We start from the raw sequence: 23,431 nt of genomic DNA, 5'->3' as shown, positions 1-23,431 counted from the left end.
AGTCATTTTATTACCTATAATGACTAGGGTGTTAATAAGTTGAAGTGATATTTTCCCTTGCATTAAGTAAGTTTGGTAAAGGGCCCCAGTTGAGGTGGATTTATCATGAATTAAATGAAGTTTAAGCTTCAGGGCTCCTTACTTGCATAAGTCCCTTCCAAAGTCTTGGGAGTGGTCCTAGCAATTTTTGTATTCTTATCTTTGTGTGCTTTTATTAGAATTTCCCAAAGTAGATAAGGTTCAGGCCCTACAAAAACTTGATTCTTCACTGGCTTTCAGGTAATTACAACAGTAGATTTCTTAAATGAAGCCTGTATGTTATTGACAAACACCAGATAACCAGGTTAGCAGTGTCTATTCTGAATCTGAAATTCACCTCAAAGTTGACCAAGGGCTTTTTAATTAAGTACAACTTTGTGAATGGCAGTAATAATCATATTTCTTTCAGATGAAATCAGGAATGAAATGAAATGTTTTCACCAGCAGTGGTTGATAATCCTAAATGTTAAGTATACTTTTTTTCTGACTTTAAAGTGCTTCTCCTTCATTCACCTACACAGGTCCAGACTGATGGCTTATTTTTTTTAAATTCTTTTAGTCACTTCATTGTTTTTAACAATACAAGCTCCATGATTTTAGAAACTGAAGGACTGTACAGTGTAGAAAGGCTATCTAATTATCCAAACAGAGCATGTTCACATGCTGGCTTGTCTGTGGTACGTCAATATTGTACCAAGAACATAAGCATTATGAGAAAATTAGAGGAAAACCAAAGCCTTATCCCTATTGAATTATTTACCCCACTGTTGAGAATATTGATGAGAGGGATGCGGTCATACCATGAAGGCAAATTGAGCTGTGGTCACCAAGCCTCCCAGTCGGCTGGCCTTGGTTTCCTTTAGATAGCTGTGTACACACAAAAGTTAGCACACTGGAGGGTGTCGTCATCACTTTTTGGTATGTACTGGAATCCTGGCAGCTTCTCAGATTCAGAATGGCATCGACATTAAAAATGAAAAAGAACTCACTTGGGTCTGTCCTCTGGGATGATTTAGGGTTTCTGGTTGTGGGTTTTTTGTTTGTTTGTTTGTTTGTTTGTTTTTTTGTAATAGTTCAAAAATTTGAGATTGTCACACCTAGCAACTACTCTATTTTTCTTCTCCCAACTACATCTTATTCTTACCACCTATATTACAACGTTTCTTCTCTCTGTCAAAAGCATAGTAATTCTTCCTCTGCCCTATAACATTTCTTTAATACCTACATCTCTTAGATATGTATTATGTTCCAGGCACTATACTTACTATACAAGTAAGATAGTGCGCCTTAAGCTTTTACCACAGTGCTTGATACATGGTAAATACTAAATACATATTACTTCACACTTTTATTCTCCCAACAACTCTTATTATCCCCATTTTGGGGATGAGGAAATTGAAACTCAGAGACATTGGATAACTTGCCTAGATTCACACTGTTAATAAGAGGCAAAACCGCTTATGAGCTTTGCAAGTAATTTTCTACGCAGCTCTTCATTTCCTTGCAGTAGGAACTAACTGATGACAGTTTGGCTCTTTGTACCTTGCATCTTGAAGTTGGCTTCTAACTTGAATAGCGCCTTTAGAGCAGAGAGCTCTGGCTTCCCTGTGATAATTCCACACTTCTGGAGCTCTTAGCCAGGCCACCTCTGGGCATCCCCAGGGTTTCTGGCCAGTGCAAATATGACATCATCACTTCTGAGCACCTACTCTGTGCCCAGTCTATGCTGGGTGCTTTGCTTATGCTCTTTCACTTAATCCTCAAGCTGCCTTACAAGGTAAATGGTACTAAGTAAGACAGAGATGTTCATTATTCAAGTCACTGTACCAGAAAGTGACAATCAGAATTCAAACTCAGGTCTGCCTGATTCCCTTATTTCTTTCTCTATTCTTCCCTGCCAAGGACTCTTCTTCAAGGCTATTCTCAGAATTTGGACGGAAAGACAGATTCACCACTTCAAATTCTTTAGGCTGCCCCCACCCCATCCCAAGAAAGGGTTTACGTGGTGCAGCTGGAGGTCTTGTATTGAGGAGCCTCACGTGGGGAGTCATGTTCTCATGGCTCATGGACCTATGTAGATGAATAAAGGAAAGGGGGTCAGCCCATCCCCAAGTACTTCAAATATATTGGAACAGGGTCCAGGTCACTCTGCTCATTTCTTTGACTGCCTTCCTCCAAGGAACCAGTTTGCCCTGCCTGCCTTGGGATTCTAGCATAGATAGTTGTGGAGTTTGTCCTATTTGAAATCTGTTTTCACTGCCTGCTTTGGACATTTTTTCAGCTAAAGCTGTTAGGATTTCAGTACACTCAGGACAGTGATGACAAGCTTCAGTCCTCAATTCTTCTCTGTCTCCTCAGTTAATAGAAAGGAAACGTAGCCCATCTGTCTGGACCTGTATAGAAGAATTTGGAGAAAAAAATAACAGGTAAGAAATGTTCCCTTATTTTGTGTTCTACAGCAGAAGGCTGATGCGAAAACATTTGAACTTTATTCTTCAAATAAGATACATTTTTCAAAACCATTTAGGACAGCATTCCTTAAACTTTGACTCTGAGGTGGTCTTTGAGGCTAATAAAAACTGTTGCCTAGGGGAATCCGGGTAAAAATATATACATATTCCTTGATCTGTTTGTTTTTGTAACATTTTATAAGTTTGAAATTATTCAAATGAAACTTTTTAAAAAGTTGCAAAAAAAAAAAAAAAACCTGTTCCCATGTTTTGTTCCGTAAAGATAAGCTCATGAATCAAAAAGGTAATGGACTAGAAGTTGGCATACCTTTTATGTGTAAAATGAGGGAACCAAGCCAAAATGGACATGATCTGTAGCACAGTGTCCACTGTGAATCTAAAACCATTTGTCCTTTGGTTTGTGGGAAAGTCGGTGCTGTAGGAGCCCCCACATTGAGTTGCTGACTCCTTCGCACTCATTCTCCCCTTTGCCCAGACACAAGCTTAGTGAACAAAAGGCTGCGTTAAAGGCAGGAGGAAGAAACGGTAACTTAGAGTGGCCGCACACTTTTATTTCACTAGGGATGAACACAAGGGTGTTCATCTCAGAGAAGGGCTTCTTGGTTAAGAAAAAAACAGTGAGCTCATGGAACCAAGACCACGGGCAAGCTATTAAGAAAAAGTGAAGGGTTGGAGAATTGAGATAATTCTGGAGAAGGATAACAAACTTTGCCAAACTGTTTTGGCTACCTATTGCTTTATGACATTCCATTTGTATATATAGGCGTTCATGATGACTAGGGGAAAGTGGACAGGAGAAGATGCAAAAGTGAAGCAATTCACTGTCACAGGAGCCCGTCAGTGATCTGATAGGTTTTAATGCCAAAAGTTTGTTTTTCAGCTCCTCAAAGTTTGAGGAACTGTGCCTCACCAAACATGTGACACTCACATTTTTCCTTTTCTGACGTGTACACGCTGCTCTATTTATTGTTTCTTTATTTTTGGCTATGCTGGGTCTTCGTTGCTACACACAGACTGTCTCTAGTTGCAGTGACTGGCTGCTCTCTAGCTGCAGTGCACAGGCTTCTCATTGCAGAGGCTTCTCTCGTGGAGCATAAGCTCTAGGGCGCGGAGGTTTCAGTAGTTGTGGCCCAGGGCCTCATGAGTTGTGGCTCGAGGGCCCTAGAACATGCAGCCTTCAGTAGCTGTGGCCCTAGAGCGTGGGCTCGGTAGTTGTGGCATGGGGGCTTAGTTGCCCACAGGGGCATGTGGAATCTTCCTGGACCAGGGATTGAACCCATGTCTTCTGCATTGGAAGTGTAGACTCTTAACCACTGAATCTCCAGGGAAGTCCTATCTTTTTTCGCTTTCTTGATAGTGTCTTCTGAAGCACAAACATTTCTAATTTTTATGAAGTCCAGTTCATCTATTTTTCCTCTGTTTATGCTTTGGGTATCAGGTAGCTTGGGGGTAAAGAATCTGCCTACCAATGCAGGAGATGCAAGAGATGTGGGTTTGATCCCTGAATCAGGAAGATCCCCTGGAGTAGCAAGTGGCAACCCACTCTATTATTCTTGCCTGGAAAATTCCATGGACAGAGGAGCCTGGTGGGCTACAGTCCATGGGGTCAAAAAAGAATCAGACCTGACTGAGTAACTGAGCACAGCACATACACAATGCAAGGTCATAAAAATTTACTCCTTTGTTCTCTTCCAAGAGTTTTATAGCTTTAGCTCGTACTTTTGGATATTTGATCCATTCGGAGTTAATTTTCTTATATGGTGTGACATGTAAGAGTCCAGCTTCATTATTTTGTGTGTGGATGTACAGTTGTCCCAGCACTATTTGAAAAGACTACGCTTTCCACATTGAGTTGCTTTGGCACCCTTGTTGAAAATCAATAGACCATAAATATAAGGCTTTATTTCTGTACTGTCAATTCTGTTCCATTGATTTAACGTGTCTATTCTTATGCCAGCCCCACACTGTGATTGCAGTAGCCTTAAGCTGGGTTTTGATACCACCAACATTGTTTCGGTTTTTCTTTTTCCTTGAATTGCCATGTGAATTTTAGAATTAGGTTGGCAATTTCTGGAAAGAAGGGATTTTGACAGACATTGCCCTGAAACATGAGGTCAATTTGGGAAGTGGTGAAATTTTAATAAGGTTTCTTTCCTATCCATTTTATTTAGACCTTCTTTAATTTCTTTCAACAATGTTTCATACTTTGCAGTGTGAATCTTGCACTTATTTGGTTAAAATTTTTCCCAAGTATTTTATTTGTTTCGATGCTGTTATTTATGGAATTGTTTTCTTAATTTCATGTTTGTAGTATTCATTGCTGTTGTGTAGAAATATGACTAATTTTTGTATATTTATCTTACATTCTGTAACTTTGCTGAACTCTTTCACTAAGGCTAATAGTTATTTTTAGATTCCCAAGACTATGTCCTGTGGTCTTCTAGTTTCCCAGGAATGTGTTGGAACATTACAGAGTCTCTGTGGGCATCTCATTCCTCAGCTTTTCTTTCTTTCTTTCTTTTTGGCTGTGGGTCTTCTTTGCTGTGAAGGCTTTTCTCTAGTTGCAGTAAGGAGCTACTCTCTGGTTGTGGTGCACAGGTTTCTCATTGCAGTGGGTTCTCTTGTTGCAGAGCACAAGGGTGGCTCTAGGGTGCATGGGCTCACAAGTTGCAGCTCCCAGGTTCTAGAGCACAGGCTAAGTAGTTGTGGCACAGGGCTTAGTTGCCACATGGCAAGTGGGATCTTCCTGGACCAGGGATCGAACCCGTGTCTCCTGCTTTGGTAGGTGGATTCTTTACCAATGAGCCACCGGGGAAGTCCCTGAGCTTTTCTTTTTAAGCTTTTTGGTTAGGCTGTTTTTTTGCCTCAAACCATTATCCATGGCCTCATACAACTGTCTTGTAATATTTACCTGAAAATATTTTCCAAAAATACTACCCGAGAAGAGGCCTTTTACATTAGGTAGTTTCCAGTCAGGTCAAAGGCAAACCTTTCAAGTAAGGTCTTCCAGGGAACCACCAAACATGTAAAATAATGATAGTGCTTTGGAAGTGAGGCTTTGAAGGCCCTCCCAGTCCATTCTGCTTCCTCTGGTACCAGAAATGTGGGCTATTTTTCAAGGCATGGAGAGCAAATGTCTGGAACAGTTTCCTCATTTGTAAAATGGGGCAACACAGATCTCATTGTTCTGACAGAAATTAATTTATTTTCCTTGAATAAATGGTTCCCTGGTTTGCTGCAAACCTGTTGGTTAAATTTCCAGAGTTCAGGAAAAGTTGATTCTGACCATTTTTTGGTCAGTTTTGTTGTTGTTACTTTTATGGAGGGACGAATTTTCAGATGTCCTTACTCCATCAGTTTTACTGATTTGCCTGCAACATTGTTTAAAATCTCAGTGACCATAGGCTAATTAAATATTTGATCATGGGAAAAAAAAGAAAAAGAGAAAGTATAATTCTCATAGAGGTTTTCCCAGATGGATAGATGAAGTTTGAAAAGGTATTTCTATATTTAGTGCTCTCACAATTAAGGTTAACATAACAGATATTTTTAATCCCTCATTTTTTTTCCCATACAGGTTAAACACAGGCTTTAGAGTCAGAACTGAGTACAGATTCCAGTTCTGCTTACTAGTTTGATGACTTAAAACAAGTTATATAACTTCTCTGTGCCTCAGTTTCCTCATTTGTAAAATGGGGTAATAAGTCAATCATGTAAGATTACTATGAGGATTAAATGTTAAATGCCAGTCACAGATGGCTAGCAACCCAACAGATGTTAGTTGTGATAATTAGCTTTACAATATTCTGCAAAAATATGCTAGTGATTCTTGGGTGGAGTTACCTTAAAGACAGATTTTCTTTCCTTTCTTCCTGTTTCTTCTTGGTTTTCCTTTTCTTTATTTGTTTTAAAGAACTAAGAAGAAAATCTGTTCTAGTATTTTGGAATAAAACTTTGTTCCAAAAAATTAATTTTTTCATTTTTTGATATATAAATAAAATGTTATTTATTTATTCAACAAACATTTATTAAATACCTAGTAAATATTAGGCACTCTGTCAGGCACAGGGATAACAATGACAATATACTGTGGTCACTGCTTTCAAACTGTTGACAACCTATGAGACTGACAAACAGGTGATTATATACACGGTAGCAAAGGCTCTGATCCTAGGATACACATGGGACCACGTGATGGGAATATGACTTTCACCAGTTCCTCTTGAATTTATCTCTTCTTCTTTGGCTCCAAAATCAAGGAACTGTCCTATTTTTGTCTTTAATTGGGTAGTTTAAACTATGAAATATAAAAAATTTTCTAGAAATGAAAAACACCTTGAATTATGGAGGACTCTAGAAATAGTATTTCTTATGGAGCAAGGGCCTCCTAGCAGCATAGTCACTTCTAGGGTTTTTGACCTGAAAAGTTCTTTGGCGTATTTTTTCTTTACTATCCACTATTTTTCTATTTTTTCCCTCTTTTTCTCTTCTCCTTCTTATCATCTAGAGACTTGGGTAATTCCCGAAGGAATAGTGCTTTACGGATTCTAAGGGTGATTTATAGGTAAAGACAGAAAAAGATTATATTTTTTTACCAAGTTCCATATGCCCCAAAAATGAATGTAAACTTTCTTGGATGTCATTGAAAATGTGGACAATTTTGATTCCATTCCATTTTTCAGAATTCTCAATCGTAATCCTTTGACAGCAGTGGAAGATTCGTATCTTTTTAAATTGCCAGCATTAAAATATTTGTGAGTATTGCAGCATTTTCATGACCCTTGAGATGATTTCTGCTCTTTCTTACTTTTGTTGCAGGTTGAGTATTTTGACGAAAAAGCCATAATTTAAATTTTAACTAGGTTATTGATACAAGAGTTATTGGCAAAGAAAAAAGGTAAAGAAGGTATATGAGTAAGACAGCCAGCAGAGGAAGAGAGCAGTGTTGAAGAGCACACACAGATACGGGACATGGAGATGCATGTAGGAATATTATTTATCCCAGAAAGCAAAAAGGAATAAGGGGTACATTATTTTTTTTTTAAAGTTATCAAGAGAGGTAGATGCAATTGAAAATAAGAAGTCAGGGTAATAAAGATTTTACTATTCAGCACCAGGGTCATTAATTTGATGATGCAAATTTAAATTTCTCCAATAAGAGTTCTCCGGAATTATCTAAGGCATATAAGAATTCAGAATTGAAGTAGTCACATGTTAAAAATTTTAAGTTTAGAATTTGTGTTTATATTATATGTTTATATCTTGCATGTTTGGGCTTCTCCTTCAGAGACATGGGAACAACACAAGTGTCACTCACAACAATTGAAAGCATTCTCATGATGACCCTTGAATTGGAAACACTGTAAGTTGATTTTTGTTATATTTATTTTCACTCGATTGTGTATTTTTAGGTTTATTATTTTTTAAAGTTTATTGATGTATAATTTTCATTTAATAAAATTCACTGTTTACAAATATACAGTTTGATGTGTTTTGATGGCCTTATAGTTCTGTAGCCACCATTACATTTGAGATATAAAAAACTTCTCCAGCCCCCTAAAAGACCCCTCGTGTCCCTTTGTAGTCAGTCTCCTCCTCCCACTACAGCCTCTGGCAACCACCAATCTGATTTTTGTCCTTATAATTTTGCCTTTTCCATGGTATCTTATACATTAAATCATGTGGCATGCAGCCTTTTTGGTTTTGACTAACCCTTTCACTTAGCCAGGCTCCTTGGAGATTTACTGATGCAGATGCACCTGTGGGCAGTTCATCCCTCAGCAATAGTGCCGAGTAGTATTCTAGTTGTGTGGGTATATAGTTTGTTTATGCATTTATCATTGATGAACGTCAGCTGAGTTGTTTTGTGTTTTGGCTATTATGAACAAAACCCCTAAAAACATTCACATGCATGTGTGAGCATATGTTTTGTGCAAATGTATATTTTCATTTCTTTGGGATAAAATACCTAAGGGTGGGATTGCTCATCATATGTTGATTGATTATTTAACTTTTTAAGAAACTGCTGAACTGTTTTCTAAAGTGGCTGTTTCATTTTGTATTCCCACTGGCAACGTCTGAGAGTTGGGATTGCTCCACATCTTCACCTGATCCTTATATTTGTTTTAAAAAACTTTAGCCTTCCTAGTAGGTGTGTGGTTAAATCTCATTGTGCTTTAATTTGCATTTCTCTAATAGCTGATGCTGTTGAGTGTCTATTCATGTGCAGATATCTTTTAAAATGAAGTGTCTGTTCAAATCTATTTTAATTGGATATTTATATTGAGTTTTAAGAATACTTTATAGAGCACTGAAAAATAATTCCTTTCTCGTACATATGTGTTTAGTAAATATCTTCTCTCAGATTGTGATTTACCCTCATTCTATTAAACTGTCTCTGAAGACCAGAAGTTTTAAAATTTTGAAGAACTCTAGCAATTTTTCTTGTATGGTTTGTGCTTTTTTGTGTCTTACCTAAGAAATCTTCTTCTGAGATCCCACTGCCTAATCCAAAAATCACAAAGATTTTCTCCTGTGTTTTCTTCCAGAAGTTGTATAGTTACATTTAGATCTATGATCCATTTAATTTTCATGTATGGTATGAGGGAAGGGGTCAGGTTTTAATTTCTTGCAGTTTAAAAAAACTATTTCTGTAGGTCTTTATTGTGACAGTTTATTACACACCTTCAGCTCAGTGTAGCATCAATTCTTCAACGCTTAGCCTTCTTTATGGTCCAACTCTCACATCCATACATGACTAATGGAAAAATCATAGCTTTGACTATATAGACCTTTGTTGGCAAAGCGGTATGTCTGCTTTTTAATATGCTGTCTAGGTTTGTCATAGTTTTTCTTCCAAAAAGCAAGTGTCTTTTAATTTCATGGCTGCAGTCACTGTCTGCAGTGATTTTGGAGCCCAAGAAAAGAAAATCTGTCACTACTACCACTTTTTCCCCTTCTATTGCCCATGAAGTAATGGGACCACATGCCATGATCTTAGTTTTTTGAATGTTAAGTTTTAAGCCAGCCAGCAGTCACCCAGTCAGCCAGCTTTTTCATATATTATAATTTTTTAATGTCCTTTTCTACTAATTCTTATATCTGTATAGATAATGAGTTAGTTTTGATTTATTGCTTTTTTCCCCAATATAGGTCACATTTTCCTGCTTAGTTGCCTGCCTGGTAATTTTTCATATGATTCTAGACATTGTGAAATTTTAGCTTATTGTGTGCTATATATTTTTATAAAACGTTTGGGCTTTGTTTTGGGTAAAGTTAAGTTACTCGAAATAATTTTATTCTTTTAGGTCTAGCTTTTAAGATTCATTAGGTAGCACTTCAAGTAACCTTTAGTCTAGAATTCATTATTTGCAACTAGTGAGACAAGTCCTTCCTGTGTACCAGAAGAGGTTTTCTCTTCTGATTTATAGCAACACCCAACCCTGTGTGATATCCAGTTAATCTTTCTTTTTTTACTTTTAAAAAAATTTATTCATTTTTTAAAATTTATTGTTTATTGAAGGATAATTGCTTTCCAGAATTTTGCAGTTATTCTTCTTATTAATCCTTGTATGTGGTTCTTTTCCTGGCATCAGTTAATTCCTCACACAAATATTGTGCGACCAGTACTTTGTTGAATACTTAAGAGCCCCCTCTGCATATCTCCAGAGTTCTTTGTGTACTTCTTTACCCCTATAACTCTGCTTTGTGAACTCTCACCACCTTGGTTTTCCCAGATTCTCAGCTCCATTTCTTCATTGGGGTGGGGGTGGGGGTCGGTCTACCAGTCTGTGCCAGCGTTTTTCTTCCCTGTACCATGACCTGGAAATTCTCTTAAAGAAGTAAGCTAGGGCAATCATAGGGGTCACTTCATTTATCTCCCATCTCTTGGGGATCACTGAATTTGATCGCCTGAGGTCCAGTTTCTTGAAAACTGGTTTTCGTATGTTTTGTTTGATTTTTTCATTGTTTCAGGTAAAAGGTTAAATTGGTCCTTACTACTTCATCTTGACCTGAAGCCGATCATATTCTTGAAGTCTGTTTTGTTGTGATATGGAGCCCAATCAGAGACTAGGCACTGCATATCATGGCTTTGTTTCCTTTAATGTAGAATGTTTCCCTGCCTTTTTTTTTGGTCTTTTATGACATTGGCATTTCTGAAGAGTCTAAGCCAGTTGTTTTGTAATTTTCCCCACAATCTGGATTTGTCTATTTCCTCATTAGATTCAAACTAAACATTTTGGAGTAGAATACTATAAAAGTGATGTATCCTTCCTACTTCATCACTTCAAGTGGCCCACTGCTAAGTCTGACCGCTTCATTAAGGTGATATCTTACATATGTCTCCATTGTAAAGTTATTTTCCCCCTTGGTAATTGATAAATAATATATGGGCTGAACTTTGGGATCAGTGAAGATCCTACTTCCAGACAACTCTTCAGCCATCTGTGCATCAGTGATAATCCTGTCTGAATCAACTATTACATTGATAGTTGTAAATGACACTTTCCTAATTTTATCATTCCTGTCTCATTTATTACCTGTTATTATTCTATAAAGCAAAGCTCCCTCACTTTTCTTTTTGAATATCATTATAAACCCATGTACTCTTCTTTAATTATAACTTGTGGTAATGATAATGTTATTCTTTTGACTGTTCACATTGTCCAGATTTGGTCAATGAGATCTCTGTTATTGTTTAACCACAGAGTGTTTTTTTTAATTCCTAGAGTAATTTCTAATGTATTTATTACTCATAAATAGGAATTGAGAAAGAGACTCCAGAAGTTGGGGACTTATTCAGATTTTTCTAAGAAGTCTGCCTACTTCTGTGTACTGTCAACCCAAAATGAAGTTTTTGGGTTGGAAGGAGATATTTGTGAATTAAACTACAGATCAATGTCACTCAATTCTAGTCCCTATTCCCTTTTTTCTAGGCATACCATCCTCACTGCCACCCTAATCCTTCTGTTGGGCACCTCTGGCCTCTATATTTATTTTCAACAGTCAAAAACAGCAACTGGCCAACTGATCTGTATCCAGTTCTCCAATCCATATGCCCCAAGAATTAACTCCTTTATGCACTGGCCTGTGGTGGCCTTGGCCTGCCTCCTCCACCTACTCGAGTAACTCCTTTACCACAAATTTGATTCTCTGCATTTCCATTTATAGGATCTTACCTATCCGAATGGCCTGCTGCCTCTGCCAATTTAAAAATACTATTGAGGTTGTCTGCAAGACAGTCAAACTGCACTGTGACAGTGATTGCCTGACAAACGTCACATTTTGTGGTGAGTCTGAATTGCCTGATGGTAATTTTTAAATTTTCTTCTAATTCTTTAATTTTTATTTTTAACCAGTGATGATAAATTTTAAAATTAATAATGTAACTGCATTATTTTTATTGATTCAGAGTTCCACAACCCTAAATTTCTAAGAACTACTCTTACTAAAAATCAGATTCTTGGTTACATTATTAAGCTAATAATAGCTTAGTTACATTGTTAACTTAATAAGGTAACTGATATACATACATAAAATAACAAGAAAAAGGAAGGAAAAGGGGAAGGGCATTAACATGAATGGCCACATAGTGTATTCTGTGCTGTCTGCAAATGAGAACTTATTCATACAGTGCATCAGTTTGTAAACTGATTATACATTAGGTCTCAAGTATCCTTTGTCTTATAGGATAGATGTGAACATATTTTTTCATATTTTTGATATTTTGTCTATTTTTGTAATATTATAAAAGAGTACAAGTGGAGCCTGAGTTTCTGGTTCCACCACCAGAAGCTTCCAGCTAGCTCTTGTAAAGGGTGGGTGCACTGTGTGTGGGCTAAGTTGCTTCAGTCATGTCTGACTCTTTGAGATTCTATGGACTGTTGCCCACCAGACTCCTCTGTCCATGAGATTCTCCAGGCAAGAATACTGAAGTGTGCTACCACGCCCTCCTCCAGGGGCTCTTCCCAGCCCAGGGACTGAACCTGCATCTCTTACACCTCTTGCACTGGCAAGTAGGTTCTTTACCACTAGTGCTACCGGGGAAGAGCAGTTTTATTCTTAGACTGTCCAGCTCTGAACTTGTTCTGAATCTCAAACTTTTCTATCCACAAAACCCTCAGGTGCTTCTGACTATTTTTCTATATATTAGATTTGTTGGCACTAACTTGATAACCTCCAAAATGCGCTTTGATGCCCAGATAGCTTGAATACAGGTATCTATCAATGGTCTAGAACACATCATAAATAATAACACTTTGTTACTTATATAAAAATAATTTTTGTTTATTTTTCAAAAAAATTTTTATTTTGGCCACTCAGTTCCCTGACCAGGGATAGAACCTGAGCCATGGCAGTGAAAATACTGAATCCTAACCGTGATCCCACCAGGGAACTCCTCAAAACAATTGTTTTTACCAATTATATTACTCCCTTCTCCCCCAGAAGTGGGCCAGGAAAGGCAATTTTAATCTCCTTTTGCAGATGAGGAAAAGCAAGATCTGAGGTATTCAGTGCAATGGCCTAGTACCCAGATCTCCTGTCTCCAATTTTAGGCTCTCTGCACACCCATGCCCCTCCTCTCTCATGACCCTTATGTCCTCCTTTGACCCTTGCCACCACCACTAAAATTTTTAATCCTTTTGGAAGAGAAGCCCAGCTACACAACAGTACATATACAGTCAGAAGCTTTGGATGGTTTCCCAAAACACTGGAAATATTAGAAGTGAAATGAAATGAAAGCAAAGTAGGCAACTGACAGAAGTTGCTTTTCCCTTCTGCATTATAGTACTTCAAGTATTATTCTATTGATCTGTTGAACATTCCACTCTGGCATATAGGCTGGCTATATGTTAGCTAATGGATCCCTGCCTGAATTTCAGCAAAGAGCCGAGGTGACGTAAGAGTTTTGGACGTAGAGCCCTCAGTTCTAGGGGCTGGAATATACGGAGGCAGGGACTGAGCAAAGGATGGGTGGGTGGAGGACACGGTCGGATGATGACCTGTCGGCAACAGTTGTGGTCATGATCATCTGTGATAGCAGGAAGAACGCAAGTGCGCTGAAGAGGTGGAGAGGGAGACCTTATGCTCCTCTGCGTCTGAGGCAGGGCAGGATGGGGTATGTGCCTGTGAGGAGTCACAGTAGATCTGAGGAGAGGACTCTTTGTCTTCCTGCCAGTCCCTTGGGAGCCAGTCGAGTGATCCTAAATATAATTGCTAAATTTCATGCCACAGAATCTTCTGAGTAGATGGTCACTTTTTCAAAAGATATCTTTTTTCACCTTTTATTGTTGTCAATCATTGACTTATGTTTGGGTTTCTTTCTCTCCCTTCCAAGCGGCAGTCAAACATTTGCTGATCCCTAATTTATTTGTCTGGGATGCATGACTGTGGACTGACAAAAAGCTCTCCCATCAGTCTTCAGTTATCAAAAGCAGTCTCTTCTCTTTTGACAGATGAGAACGCATCTATAGGGAGTGCAGAAGGGTCGTTCATGAAGGTGTTACAGGCCCGGAAGAAGAGCACCAGCACGGAGCTGACCATTGAGCCCGAGAGGGCGTCCTCAGACAAAAGTGCGGTCAGTCTGTCAGCCTTCATGAATGAGCAGCTGGACTTTAACGACGAAAGTGATGTGATCAGCGCACTGAACTACATACTGCCTTATTTCTCAGAGGGAAATCTAGAAGATGTTGAGTCAACATTATTGCCCTTCATTCAACTTCTTTTTACAAATGCCCATGAGGGAGATATGCCACTGGGCCATTTCAAAAACAATACAAAGAACCCTTCTGTTAAGCCTATATACAACAATTCGACTTATAAAAATAAATTGAGGAAACTCTACTTTCTGGAAAACTTGTTAGATGCAGAAATTCAAGAAAAAATTGATGAGGTTAAAAAGAAAGAAAAAACGGCCATGCTTATCCATGCCAACCTTTTGGGTCCCAAATTTAAACGCCAGATCTTTCCGAAGAAACTGGAAACAGCCCAATCACAGGAAAACAGCCTAGCTGAGATTGAGAACCCAGGGCAAAGGCTGCTCAGAGTGAACAGGGTCCTCAAGCGCCCGAGGGGCCTACAGAAAAGGCACTTCAAAGATGCGGGAGATGAGAGCAGCGAGAAGAAACAGAATGCCCAGCCAATTGTGGAGAACACTGCCAAAGAAAGAAGGCTCAGGAGGCCATCCCCAAGGGAGCTGGACGCGCTGGACATGGTGCAGAGGCCCAGGAAGTTAGTGGGGAACTCCTTCAACACAGAGCCTTCGTTCATAAAGGAACACAAGGCAGCAGTCTCTTCTTTTCTGAAGCAGTACTCTCGGGGCAGGCCTTCCGACCCCCTCCCTCCAAAACCCCAACCTGAGGTTCAAAACAAATCCAAAGACTTATCCTACACCATTTTCATTTTAGAAGATGCCGACGCTAGAGTGAGAAACATGAAGTCTTCCAAACCAGTCTCGCATTCCAGAAAAAAATACCTCTTCCATAAAGCTCGCTCTCGGGTGGCCCACAAAACACCAAAGGCCAAAACTAGCCGAAAGCTGAGAAAGAAAGGTTCATTCAGTAGAATGATGCTGGCCAGAAGGCCTCTGTTCTCTGCAGTGAGGAGTCTCATCAATTCCCCTCCACGAGAGGCATTTTCATCTTCAGGATTACTGGATCCTCAGGAAAATCGTTTTTCAGAATTATATTCTCTTTCAGACCCTCCTAAAGAAAACTCTAGTTCAGTGAACAATACTCCACATGTTTCTGAAGCAGTTATCTCTTCGGGAAACAATACTCTGCCCAAAGAAACCAGACCTAGAATCACCGCCCATAGTAATGTCTCCAGTGCACATGCTACTGCTGCTGTGGACTTCATGCCACCTGTTCAGCACACCAACGAAACACAATGGGAGTACCACAACGTGGGCATTGAGTTCGCCTCTAAGCCCCCAAGTATCAGTTTCCCAGTGCTCTCCCCAGGCGATCAGTTTGAAAGTCAGCTTAACCAGCAGCTACGGTCCCTCATCCCCAACAACGACGTGAGAAAACTCATTGCTCACGTCATCCGGACTTTGAAAATGGACTGCTCTGAGACCCACGTGCAGCTGGCCTGCGCCAAACTCATCTCCAGAACAGGCCTCTTGATGAAGCTTCTCAGTGAGCAGCAAGAAATAAAGGTGTCCAAGGCAGAATGGGATACGGACCAGTGGAAAACTGACAACTACATCAATGAGAGCACAGAAGCCCAGAGTGAACAGAAAGAGCAGGAGTCCAGTGAGGTGAGGGTCATGCCCGAAACGTGGGACCTGGACTTGCACTCAGCTCAGGACACGCCACTAAAGTGCCCAAGCAGGAAGACCTGGGGCTCCTGGTCTGTATCTTGTCTCAGCCGAGCTGGCTAAGACAATAACCTCCCGTTCTGCTCATTCAGAGAAGGTGTCACTGTTCCTAGGGTAGATGAGAAGAGGACATAACACACAAGATAAATACATTGTAGAAGAAAATGCTAACAATGAGACCAATAACTGTAAATTTGGTTTCTTCTGATAACAGCTATCCACCTGAAAAGGATGGAGTCTTCTAGTAGTTTAAGAATAGTTAGCTGTTGTTTAGAATAGGTTTAAGAATGCTCAGCTTTCATCTTTTCCAGCTTCCTGTTTTTAAAAACTTGTTATTTATTTATTTATTTTTAGCTCACAAAAGAAGTTCCAGGTTACGGCTATAACAACAAACTCATCTTGGCAATATCTGTGACTGTAGTAGTGATGTTTTTGATTATAATGTTCTGTCTCATTGAGGTAAGGACAATTATTAATTCAGATTCAGAACCCCCAACCCGAAAAATCAAAGCCACCTTTCCACCTGCTAGTACTTGATACTCCTCTTCAGTCACAAGGACTGAGATGTACTTTGTTCTTTTACTGAAGGGTGTGTTCCCAGGGTTTTCATAGGAGCTCCACTCCCAGGAGATATCTGTGGAACTGAATCCAAGATAACAAGCCATTAGACTATTCTGACCAGTTAAGTTTATAAGAAGCCGGAGTTGACACGATAGTAACATTTCTTCGACTCAGAACACCATGTGGGTTTGATGTACTCACAGTCAGCCTCATGCTACCTCAATTTCTCTCCTCGTTGGCTGCAGTGATGAGAAATACATCATTCCCACCCTCATGTAGCTATCGGTCACCCTGCTACTGCTAAGTCACTTCAGTCGTGTCCGACTGTGTGTGACCCCAGAGACAGCAGCCCACCAGGGTTCCCTGTCCCTGGGATTCTCCAGGCAAGAACACTGGAATGGGTTGCCATTGCCTTCTCCAATGCATGAAAGTGAAAAGTGAAAGTGAAGTCGCTCAGTGGTGTCCGACTCTTAGCGACCCCATGGACTGCAGCCTACCAGGCTCCTCCATCCATGGGATTTTCCAGGCAAGAGTATTGGAGTGGGGTGCCATAAGGACCCGGGTGATAGATAGAAGTGCCTTAGATCTCCTCAGCAGCTGTCTTCTCCGGTGTGTTAGGCATTGTGTAAACAGGTTCCATTAGAGCACTACAAGTTAGAATCCTGCATTAGGCCACCTTGAAGTATGTCCTGTTTAGAGTAGCATCTTCCTGGAGCTAGCCCCTTTACCTTTCATTCAGTTACATAATGGTTTATTACTTTCCCCAACAGGCAGTTGCTAACATTAAGAGGAAGATTTTGGGTTTTTTTTTTAACGTTTATTTTATTTTTTTATAACTTTATTTATTGAGTTATTTTTGTTGCCCTGGGTCTTTGTTGCTTTGTGTGGGCTTTCTCTGGTCTAGACAAGTGGTAGGGCTACTCTTCCTTGCTGTGCACAGGCTTCTCATTGTGGTGGCTTCTCCTGTTGCAGAGCACGGGTTCTATGTGTGGGAGCTGAGTGGTTGCCGCATGCAGGCTTAGCTGCACCATGGCACGTGGGGTCTTCCTGGACCAGGGGTCAAACCCATGTCTCCTGCGTTGGCAGGCGGACTCCTATCCACAGCGCCACCAGGGAGGTCCAAAAGAGCAATTTCAATGAGCTGACCGTCTTGATTCTACTCTACCGAGTCAGTCTGCTTTATCGCTGCTTCTGTCCTGGCAGCCCTCTATTCCAGCCAAAGCGGCCCCTCACCATGTGCTCGTTATACCGTACCCATTGCTGCTTTTACCTGCGTGTTTGCACAGACAAATTCCTTTATTTTACTTGGCCTGTGGGAGTCCTGTGACTCTCAAAAGCCAACTCAAGTTCATCTTTCTTCAAATAGACCTCCCTGAATAATCCAGCCCTCCTGACCCTAGTCCCGTGAGGCCTGTCACCAGTTCTTACGGGCCCCAGCAAAGCAGTCCCCTCACCTCAGAACTTACAAAAGTGCTAAACAGTTCTTTAGAAGGCAGCTCCATAAGAGCCTCGTGGAGGGGAGCAGAGCGGTATAAGGACCAATGGCTTCCTGGTCTGTCAGACTTGAATAAAACCTGACATGATGTGTTACCTGCTAAAGAGAAATGTGTCCATCTGCCGGAGGGCTGGTCAGTAGTGAAAGTACAGAAAAGGTGAAGAGGGACCAGCAGGGCCCAGCCTCACCTTGTCCAAGAGTAGAGACGACACCCGAGGCAGCATAACTGAAGAGTCAGGCCCATCGCCAGGCAGCATCTGTTGAGAGCATCTGGCTACTGCAGGCCTTTCCATTTAATGTGGGATTCAGCTGATTCCTTTGGTTATAATTCTATTCTCACCAAGTAGCCTTTTGAGTGTGTGGTTGTGCTTTGGTGTGCCTTGGAGGCCTGTCTCTACAGAAGTTTAATTCTCTGGTTGTGTAGACACAGGTGCCCTGTCTGTAGAACAGATGTATTTCTTGTTGTCGAGTAAGAATTTGGCATTCTGATTTTTGATCAGTCCTGCGATATTATTGATAAAGTGAAGCTGCCACAAAAGGAAAATGTGAGTTCTCTCACATTTTCTTCAAATAGACTTCCCTGAATAATCCAGCCCTCCTGACCCTAGTCCTGTGAGGCCTGTCACCAGTTCTTATGGGGCAGAGTAATTCTGAGCCTAGATGGCTGGGGACTTAGCATGGGGTCTGGGGCCTTAGCATGGGGTCAGCTTGCTAGTAGTTGGCCATTGCCCAGACTCTACCCTCTGCATCTCCAGGAAGCATATGGCCTTTACTTGTTCAGTATATCTCCATGTGCGAGCTAGTCGCCAGTTGTGTCTGACTCTTTGTGACCCCATGGACTGTAGCTCGTCCAGGCTCCTCTGTCCTTGGGATTCTCCAGGCAGGAATGCTGGAGTGGGTCGTCATGCCCTCCTCCAGGGGATCTTCCCAACCCAGCAATCAAACCCGCATCTCTTATGTCTTGTGCATTGGTGGGCAGGTTCTTTACCAGTAGTGCCACCTGGGAGGTCCTGTAACATCCTCTTTTTACTGTTTTTAATTTCCATGTAGTTTACCCTTGCATTTGTATTTATTTATACTATTTCATTGTTTCCTCTCCCCACTTACAAGGTTTTTGAGGACAGGGACTGTGCAATGTTTTTCCCATGACAGACACTAATGGTGTTACAGAGATGAGGCATTATACCACTTCCACAGTGAGGAATAATGCAGCAGAATATTTATTTGAAGTAGTGTAGAGAGTCCGGAAATAGACCCATGTGTTCTTAAGATATTTGTCATGTTTTAATATTCTAATAAGTGGAAGAAAATGAATAAATGATAATCAAATAAGCTGCCTGACTATTTGTGGGGAGGGGGGAGGAATAATAGCAGATCACCTTAAATAAACATGTTTCCATAAATGTGAAAAAATGCTGCGTAAAAGTATTAGAAGAAAAGCAGTATTTTAATAATCTTGTGGCAGGAAAGCAGCCTCAGGGCCCGGTACCACGAGCAGAGTCTTTGATGAATCTGACCACCTGGTCTGTGACACCAACTTAGCACTGATTCATGCCAAGTGGAAGATGAAGAATTTTCTGTGTATTGTCTGACTCAGTCGCCACAATCCTGTGAGGATGGTATTACTGTCTTGCTCTCATAGAGGAAGGAAATCAGCATGAGGCCCCAATGGTCAAACCAAAAGCAGGAGCCAAGAACACCCGACTGCAAAGCCTGTGCTCCCTACTCTGCTCTTTTGCCTTGTCTCCTCAGAGACAGAAACAGTGGGAGGTTTTGAAACGCTGAAATTCAGTGAAAGCCAAACTCTGTTTATTATAAAGAGGTTCGTGGTGGGGGGTTGTTTTTGTTTGTTTGGCCGTGCTGTGCTTGCAGGATCTTCGTTCCCGACCAGGGATCAAATCCAGGCCACCACAGTGAAGTCGCCAAGTCCTAACCACTGGAGTACTAGGCAACTCCAGGGGGTTTTATAAATCAACAGGGAGAAGATAGACAGTCCAGGAGAGAAGCGGGTGAGGGCTGAGAAGAGCAGGAGAGGCACTGACAGTCTGCCGCCACACTGGGCCGTCCTCTCCTCAAGGCTCATGTGCAGCGGGTTTTGCTAGCCAAGCCTTTGTCACCTCATGACATAAAAATCATCTCTGGTCATCATTTTGAAGTACTTTTATAATCTGCCCAGAACTTGCTGTATTTGATTTTTAGTGTGGTTGAGGTAGGGGATCTAACTTTTTCCCCAGTACGTGAAGATCCACTTGTTTTCAAATCTTTCACTGAATGGTTCATTCTTTCTCCCCTGTCTAAAATACTATCTTTACTTGGATTCTATTCTGTTGATCCAGTTATCTTTTCCTGTTATCTTTTCAAATCAGACTGCTTAACTCCAGTCACTCTGTAACATGTAATTTTATGTCTGTTAGGGTAAGGCCCTGCTCTTTGATCTTCTTTTTCATGCATTTCATAAGTGTTCTTGCAAATATTCTCTACCAAATGTCAGCTCACCAGGTTTTGCTTAAAATTTTCCTTGGATATAAATAAGGTTGCATTGAATTTGTAGGTTAATTTGAGGAGAATTGACCTCCTTACAGTATTCTCGGAAGATAGAATCCCATGCCATGTATGTATTTCTTCTCCAAGCCCTTCAGGAAGGTTTTAATATTCTCATTACATAAGTCTTACACATTTTTGGTTGAGTTTATTCCTAGTTACTTTATGCATTCTTATTATAAATGGGATCTTTTTTCTATTTTTTAGCTAGTTATTTGAGCTATATAGGAAAGCTATTAAAGCTTATATGTTGATCTCTTGATTTTGTACATAAGCCGTATTATTGAGTTCTCGTATTACTTACAGTACTTAAAATGTTGGTTGATTCCTTTGGTCTTCTAAAGTCCATCATTCATATGCCGATATGTTTATCTCTTCCTTTCCAATTCTCCTGTTTTCTTACTGTACTGATTAGGACCCCCCTTCTCCACAGTGATCAATAGTAACAGTAATGATAGGCATCTCCCACCTGTTCTTGATTTTTAAACAGTGCTTAGGTTTCTGGTCAATACTTTTGTTTTCTTTCCCTACTTCTGAAAGTTTTTTGTTAGGAATTATCTGTTGAACATGATCTAAAACTGTCCATAAAATGTATCACCAGCTGCATGCAACACCCAAGGTTAGGTACTGTGGGAGAGTCAAAGGATTCTTAAACAGGATAGAATTCCTGTCCTTAAAAATGTTGTCAACTCACTGGGTAGGTAAGACTGAGAATAAAAAGTAATGAATAAAGATTTGGAAGCGGCTGTCATGATTGTGATCATGTTTTCTTTTAAAACAGATTTATTCTCATAGAACAACATCAGAGGAAGAAGGAAGCAGAAGGTAAACACTGGTCTTTTAAAGTAGAATTTCAGAACTAGAAGAGAGCTGAGAACTCATCTATTTTAGTCTCCTCACCAAAGGCAGGAAGAAGCTTTATTTACCCTAGTGCTTTACGCTAATTTATTTATCAGCAGAACTAGCTCCCCAACCAAATCTGGCCTGGCACAGGACTGGGACGGATTCATCCGGTCTCACTTGTTCTTTAAGGAAAGAGGGTGGACGGGGAGAGGTTTCGGTTGTCCTGCCGGTGGTAGGCGTCAGGCCAGGTCAGAGGTGTTCTTGGAGGCTCTGGGGTAGGGAAGTTAGAGATTTGGGGGCTAGCCTTACTCAAAGCTGATGAAAAGTAGAACTAATTATGTGTTCTTCCTGTAAAGGGGCAGGAAAGCTTCCCTTCTCATCAGCCTGGTTTTCAGCCCCCAACTCCGTATTCCCTTTATCCAAACCTCATGCAGTTTTAACTGGAAGAAACTTTAGACAGTAGTTTTCCTTTTATAATTTAAAAAAATGGAGAAAAAGAAAACATTTGGCCCCATGGTCACGCTGCTAGCGATTATCAAAAAGAAGGTGGTACCTTTCCAACGGGGGCCCCTCCTGATCACACTGTGCTTGGGCTACGAGCTGCATTTTATGTCACAGCTCAGTACACACATACTTTATGGAAAGAAGTGGTTTCTGATACAAACTCGTTGTGCTCTCCGTTTTGTTTTCTTTTTCAATTCTGTTTGTTTTCAAAAAGAATACTTTTGCATTTTCCTGCTGGTCATAACCTTTAAACTGATTTCACGATTCACTCACACCTTGCATATGGCAGTGACAACCTGCCATATGCAAGTCAGATTGCTAGATAACTTTGCTAGTTGGACTTAGGGGTTTACCTGCTGAGATGCAGTTTATCAGATGGAGCAGCTAAGGAAACAGAAGCACCTCCTCCCCTCCCCGACCCCCACCCCAGCAAATGCTGCACAGGAGACTCAGTCCAAAGGGGGCTAGCGTGGAATGCTTCTGAAAGGAGTGTGCATCTGCCCAGCATGGCTGTGCAGCGTTTTCTCTGCTCGAGGGCAGTTGGCTGAGGGCTGAGAAATGTGAGTGGGGCTGCAGTCATGCCTGCAGGCCATGCTAAGCCACATGCGCAGGTCTCCCCAGAGATGCAGGTGGGGGGCCATTGTGGACAGACCCGGAGAGCTTCTGGGAAGCCAGCATGCATGGAGTGATTCTCAAGAGCCCAGGTCTGTGGTGACTTTGCTCATTGTGATTGCTGACTGAAGTCCCATTTAGCCCTGGTAAGACCAGAGCAAATACACTGTGAGAGATGGAAAGCGGCACGTGACACTAACTGTGTGTGCTTTCCTCCAAGGGGCTTTTTTGGATTCCTGCTGCGTAAGAGGAGCTCAGGGACAAGTGAGAGTCAGGTAGGTTTGGGAAGGAAAAAGTGCTGTGGCCAGAGGGAGCAGGGGAGGAGCAGAACTAACATGTCGCTCTCTGTGTCCCAGGAGGGCTTTTTCTGGAGGCGGCGGCCACTTTGGCTTCGGGACATGTACAGGCCTCTCAACGCCACACGCAAGAAAAACATGGCGCAGAAGCTGCACGACAAGGAGTCTTCAGAAGAGGATGAGATTTTCAATAAGGATGCAGGGTAAATTACAGGGGACGGTTTATACTTCTTGACTCAGATGAGGAAATAATGAAAAGTGTGAGTGCCCCTTTCGAAACTAAACGCTTGGCACTCTGCTTCTTATCCCAGGGGGGCCCCTGCAGCACCGACAGAGGAGGCTCCTCCGGGCACAGACTCGGCTGCTGAAGAGCCAACGGGGGAGGAGAGCGAGGCAGCCGCCGACACCGCCACAGAGTGAGCCCCGTCCTGCCACTAGCCACCTGCAGATTTTATTTTCTAATACTGGCTTCTCAGCGTCACTTGTAAAATACTTATTTTTCTCATATTAAAATGTATAAATCCATAACCAATTCTAACCATGTGGTAAGGAATTAAAATGTCAATAGTTGAGTATTTATGTAAAGTATCAAGGGCCCGCAAGAAAAAAGCAGAGCTTTTTTCTGAAACTAGACTCCCTCAGGGCGGCCAGAACTTCCACCAGAGGAAACGCGGGCAGAAGAGGATAAATACAAGGATGGTGGGGGGCTTCCATCCCTGGTTTCCCCCGTATAACCAGCCCCTGGGAA

The 23,431-nt window shown here is 41.1% G+C and overlaps 1 protein-coding gene across 1 annotated transcript in view; it reads left to right on the top strand.

Annotated features, from left to right (window-relative positions):
• LOC102168861 (leucine-rich repeat-containing protein 37A-like) overlaps window positions 1-23,103 on the top strand; it is a 47,151-nt gene extending 24,048 nt beyond the window's left edge. The window contains exons 10-18 of the mRNA XM_018064014.1: window positions 7,193-7,264; window positions 7,798-7,872; window positions 11,682-11,800; window positions 13,967-15,771; window positions 16,186-16,290; window positions 19,640-19,650; window positions 22,608-22,662; window positions 22,744-22,886; window positions 22,995-23,103. Coding sequence (XP_017919503.1) covers window positions 7,193-7,264; window positions 7,798-7,872; window positions 11,682-11,800; window positions 13,967-15,771; window positions 16,186-16,290; window positions 19,640-19,650; window positions 22,608-22,662; window positions 22,744-22,886; window positions 22,995-23,103 — 2,494 coding nt within the window. The remainder of the gene's footprint in view (window positions 1-7,192; window positions 7,265-7,797; window positions 7,873-11,681; window positions 11,801-13,966; window positions 15,772-16,185; window positions 16,291-19,639; window positions 19,651-22,607; window positions 22,663-22,743; window positions 22,887-22,994) is intronic.

Source organism: Capra hircus, chromosome 19 (assembly GCF_001704415.2).
Source record: "Capra hircus breed San Clemente chromosome 19, ASM170441v1, whole genome shotgun sequence".
NCBI lineage: Eukaryota > Metazoa > Chordata > Mammalia > Artiodactyla > Bovidae > Capra > Capra hircus.
The sequence above is the reverse complement of the archived record's forward strand: the minus strand, read 5'-3'. Positions and strand labels throughout refer to the sequence as shown.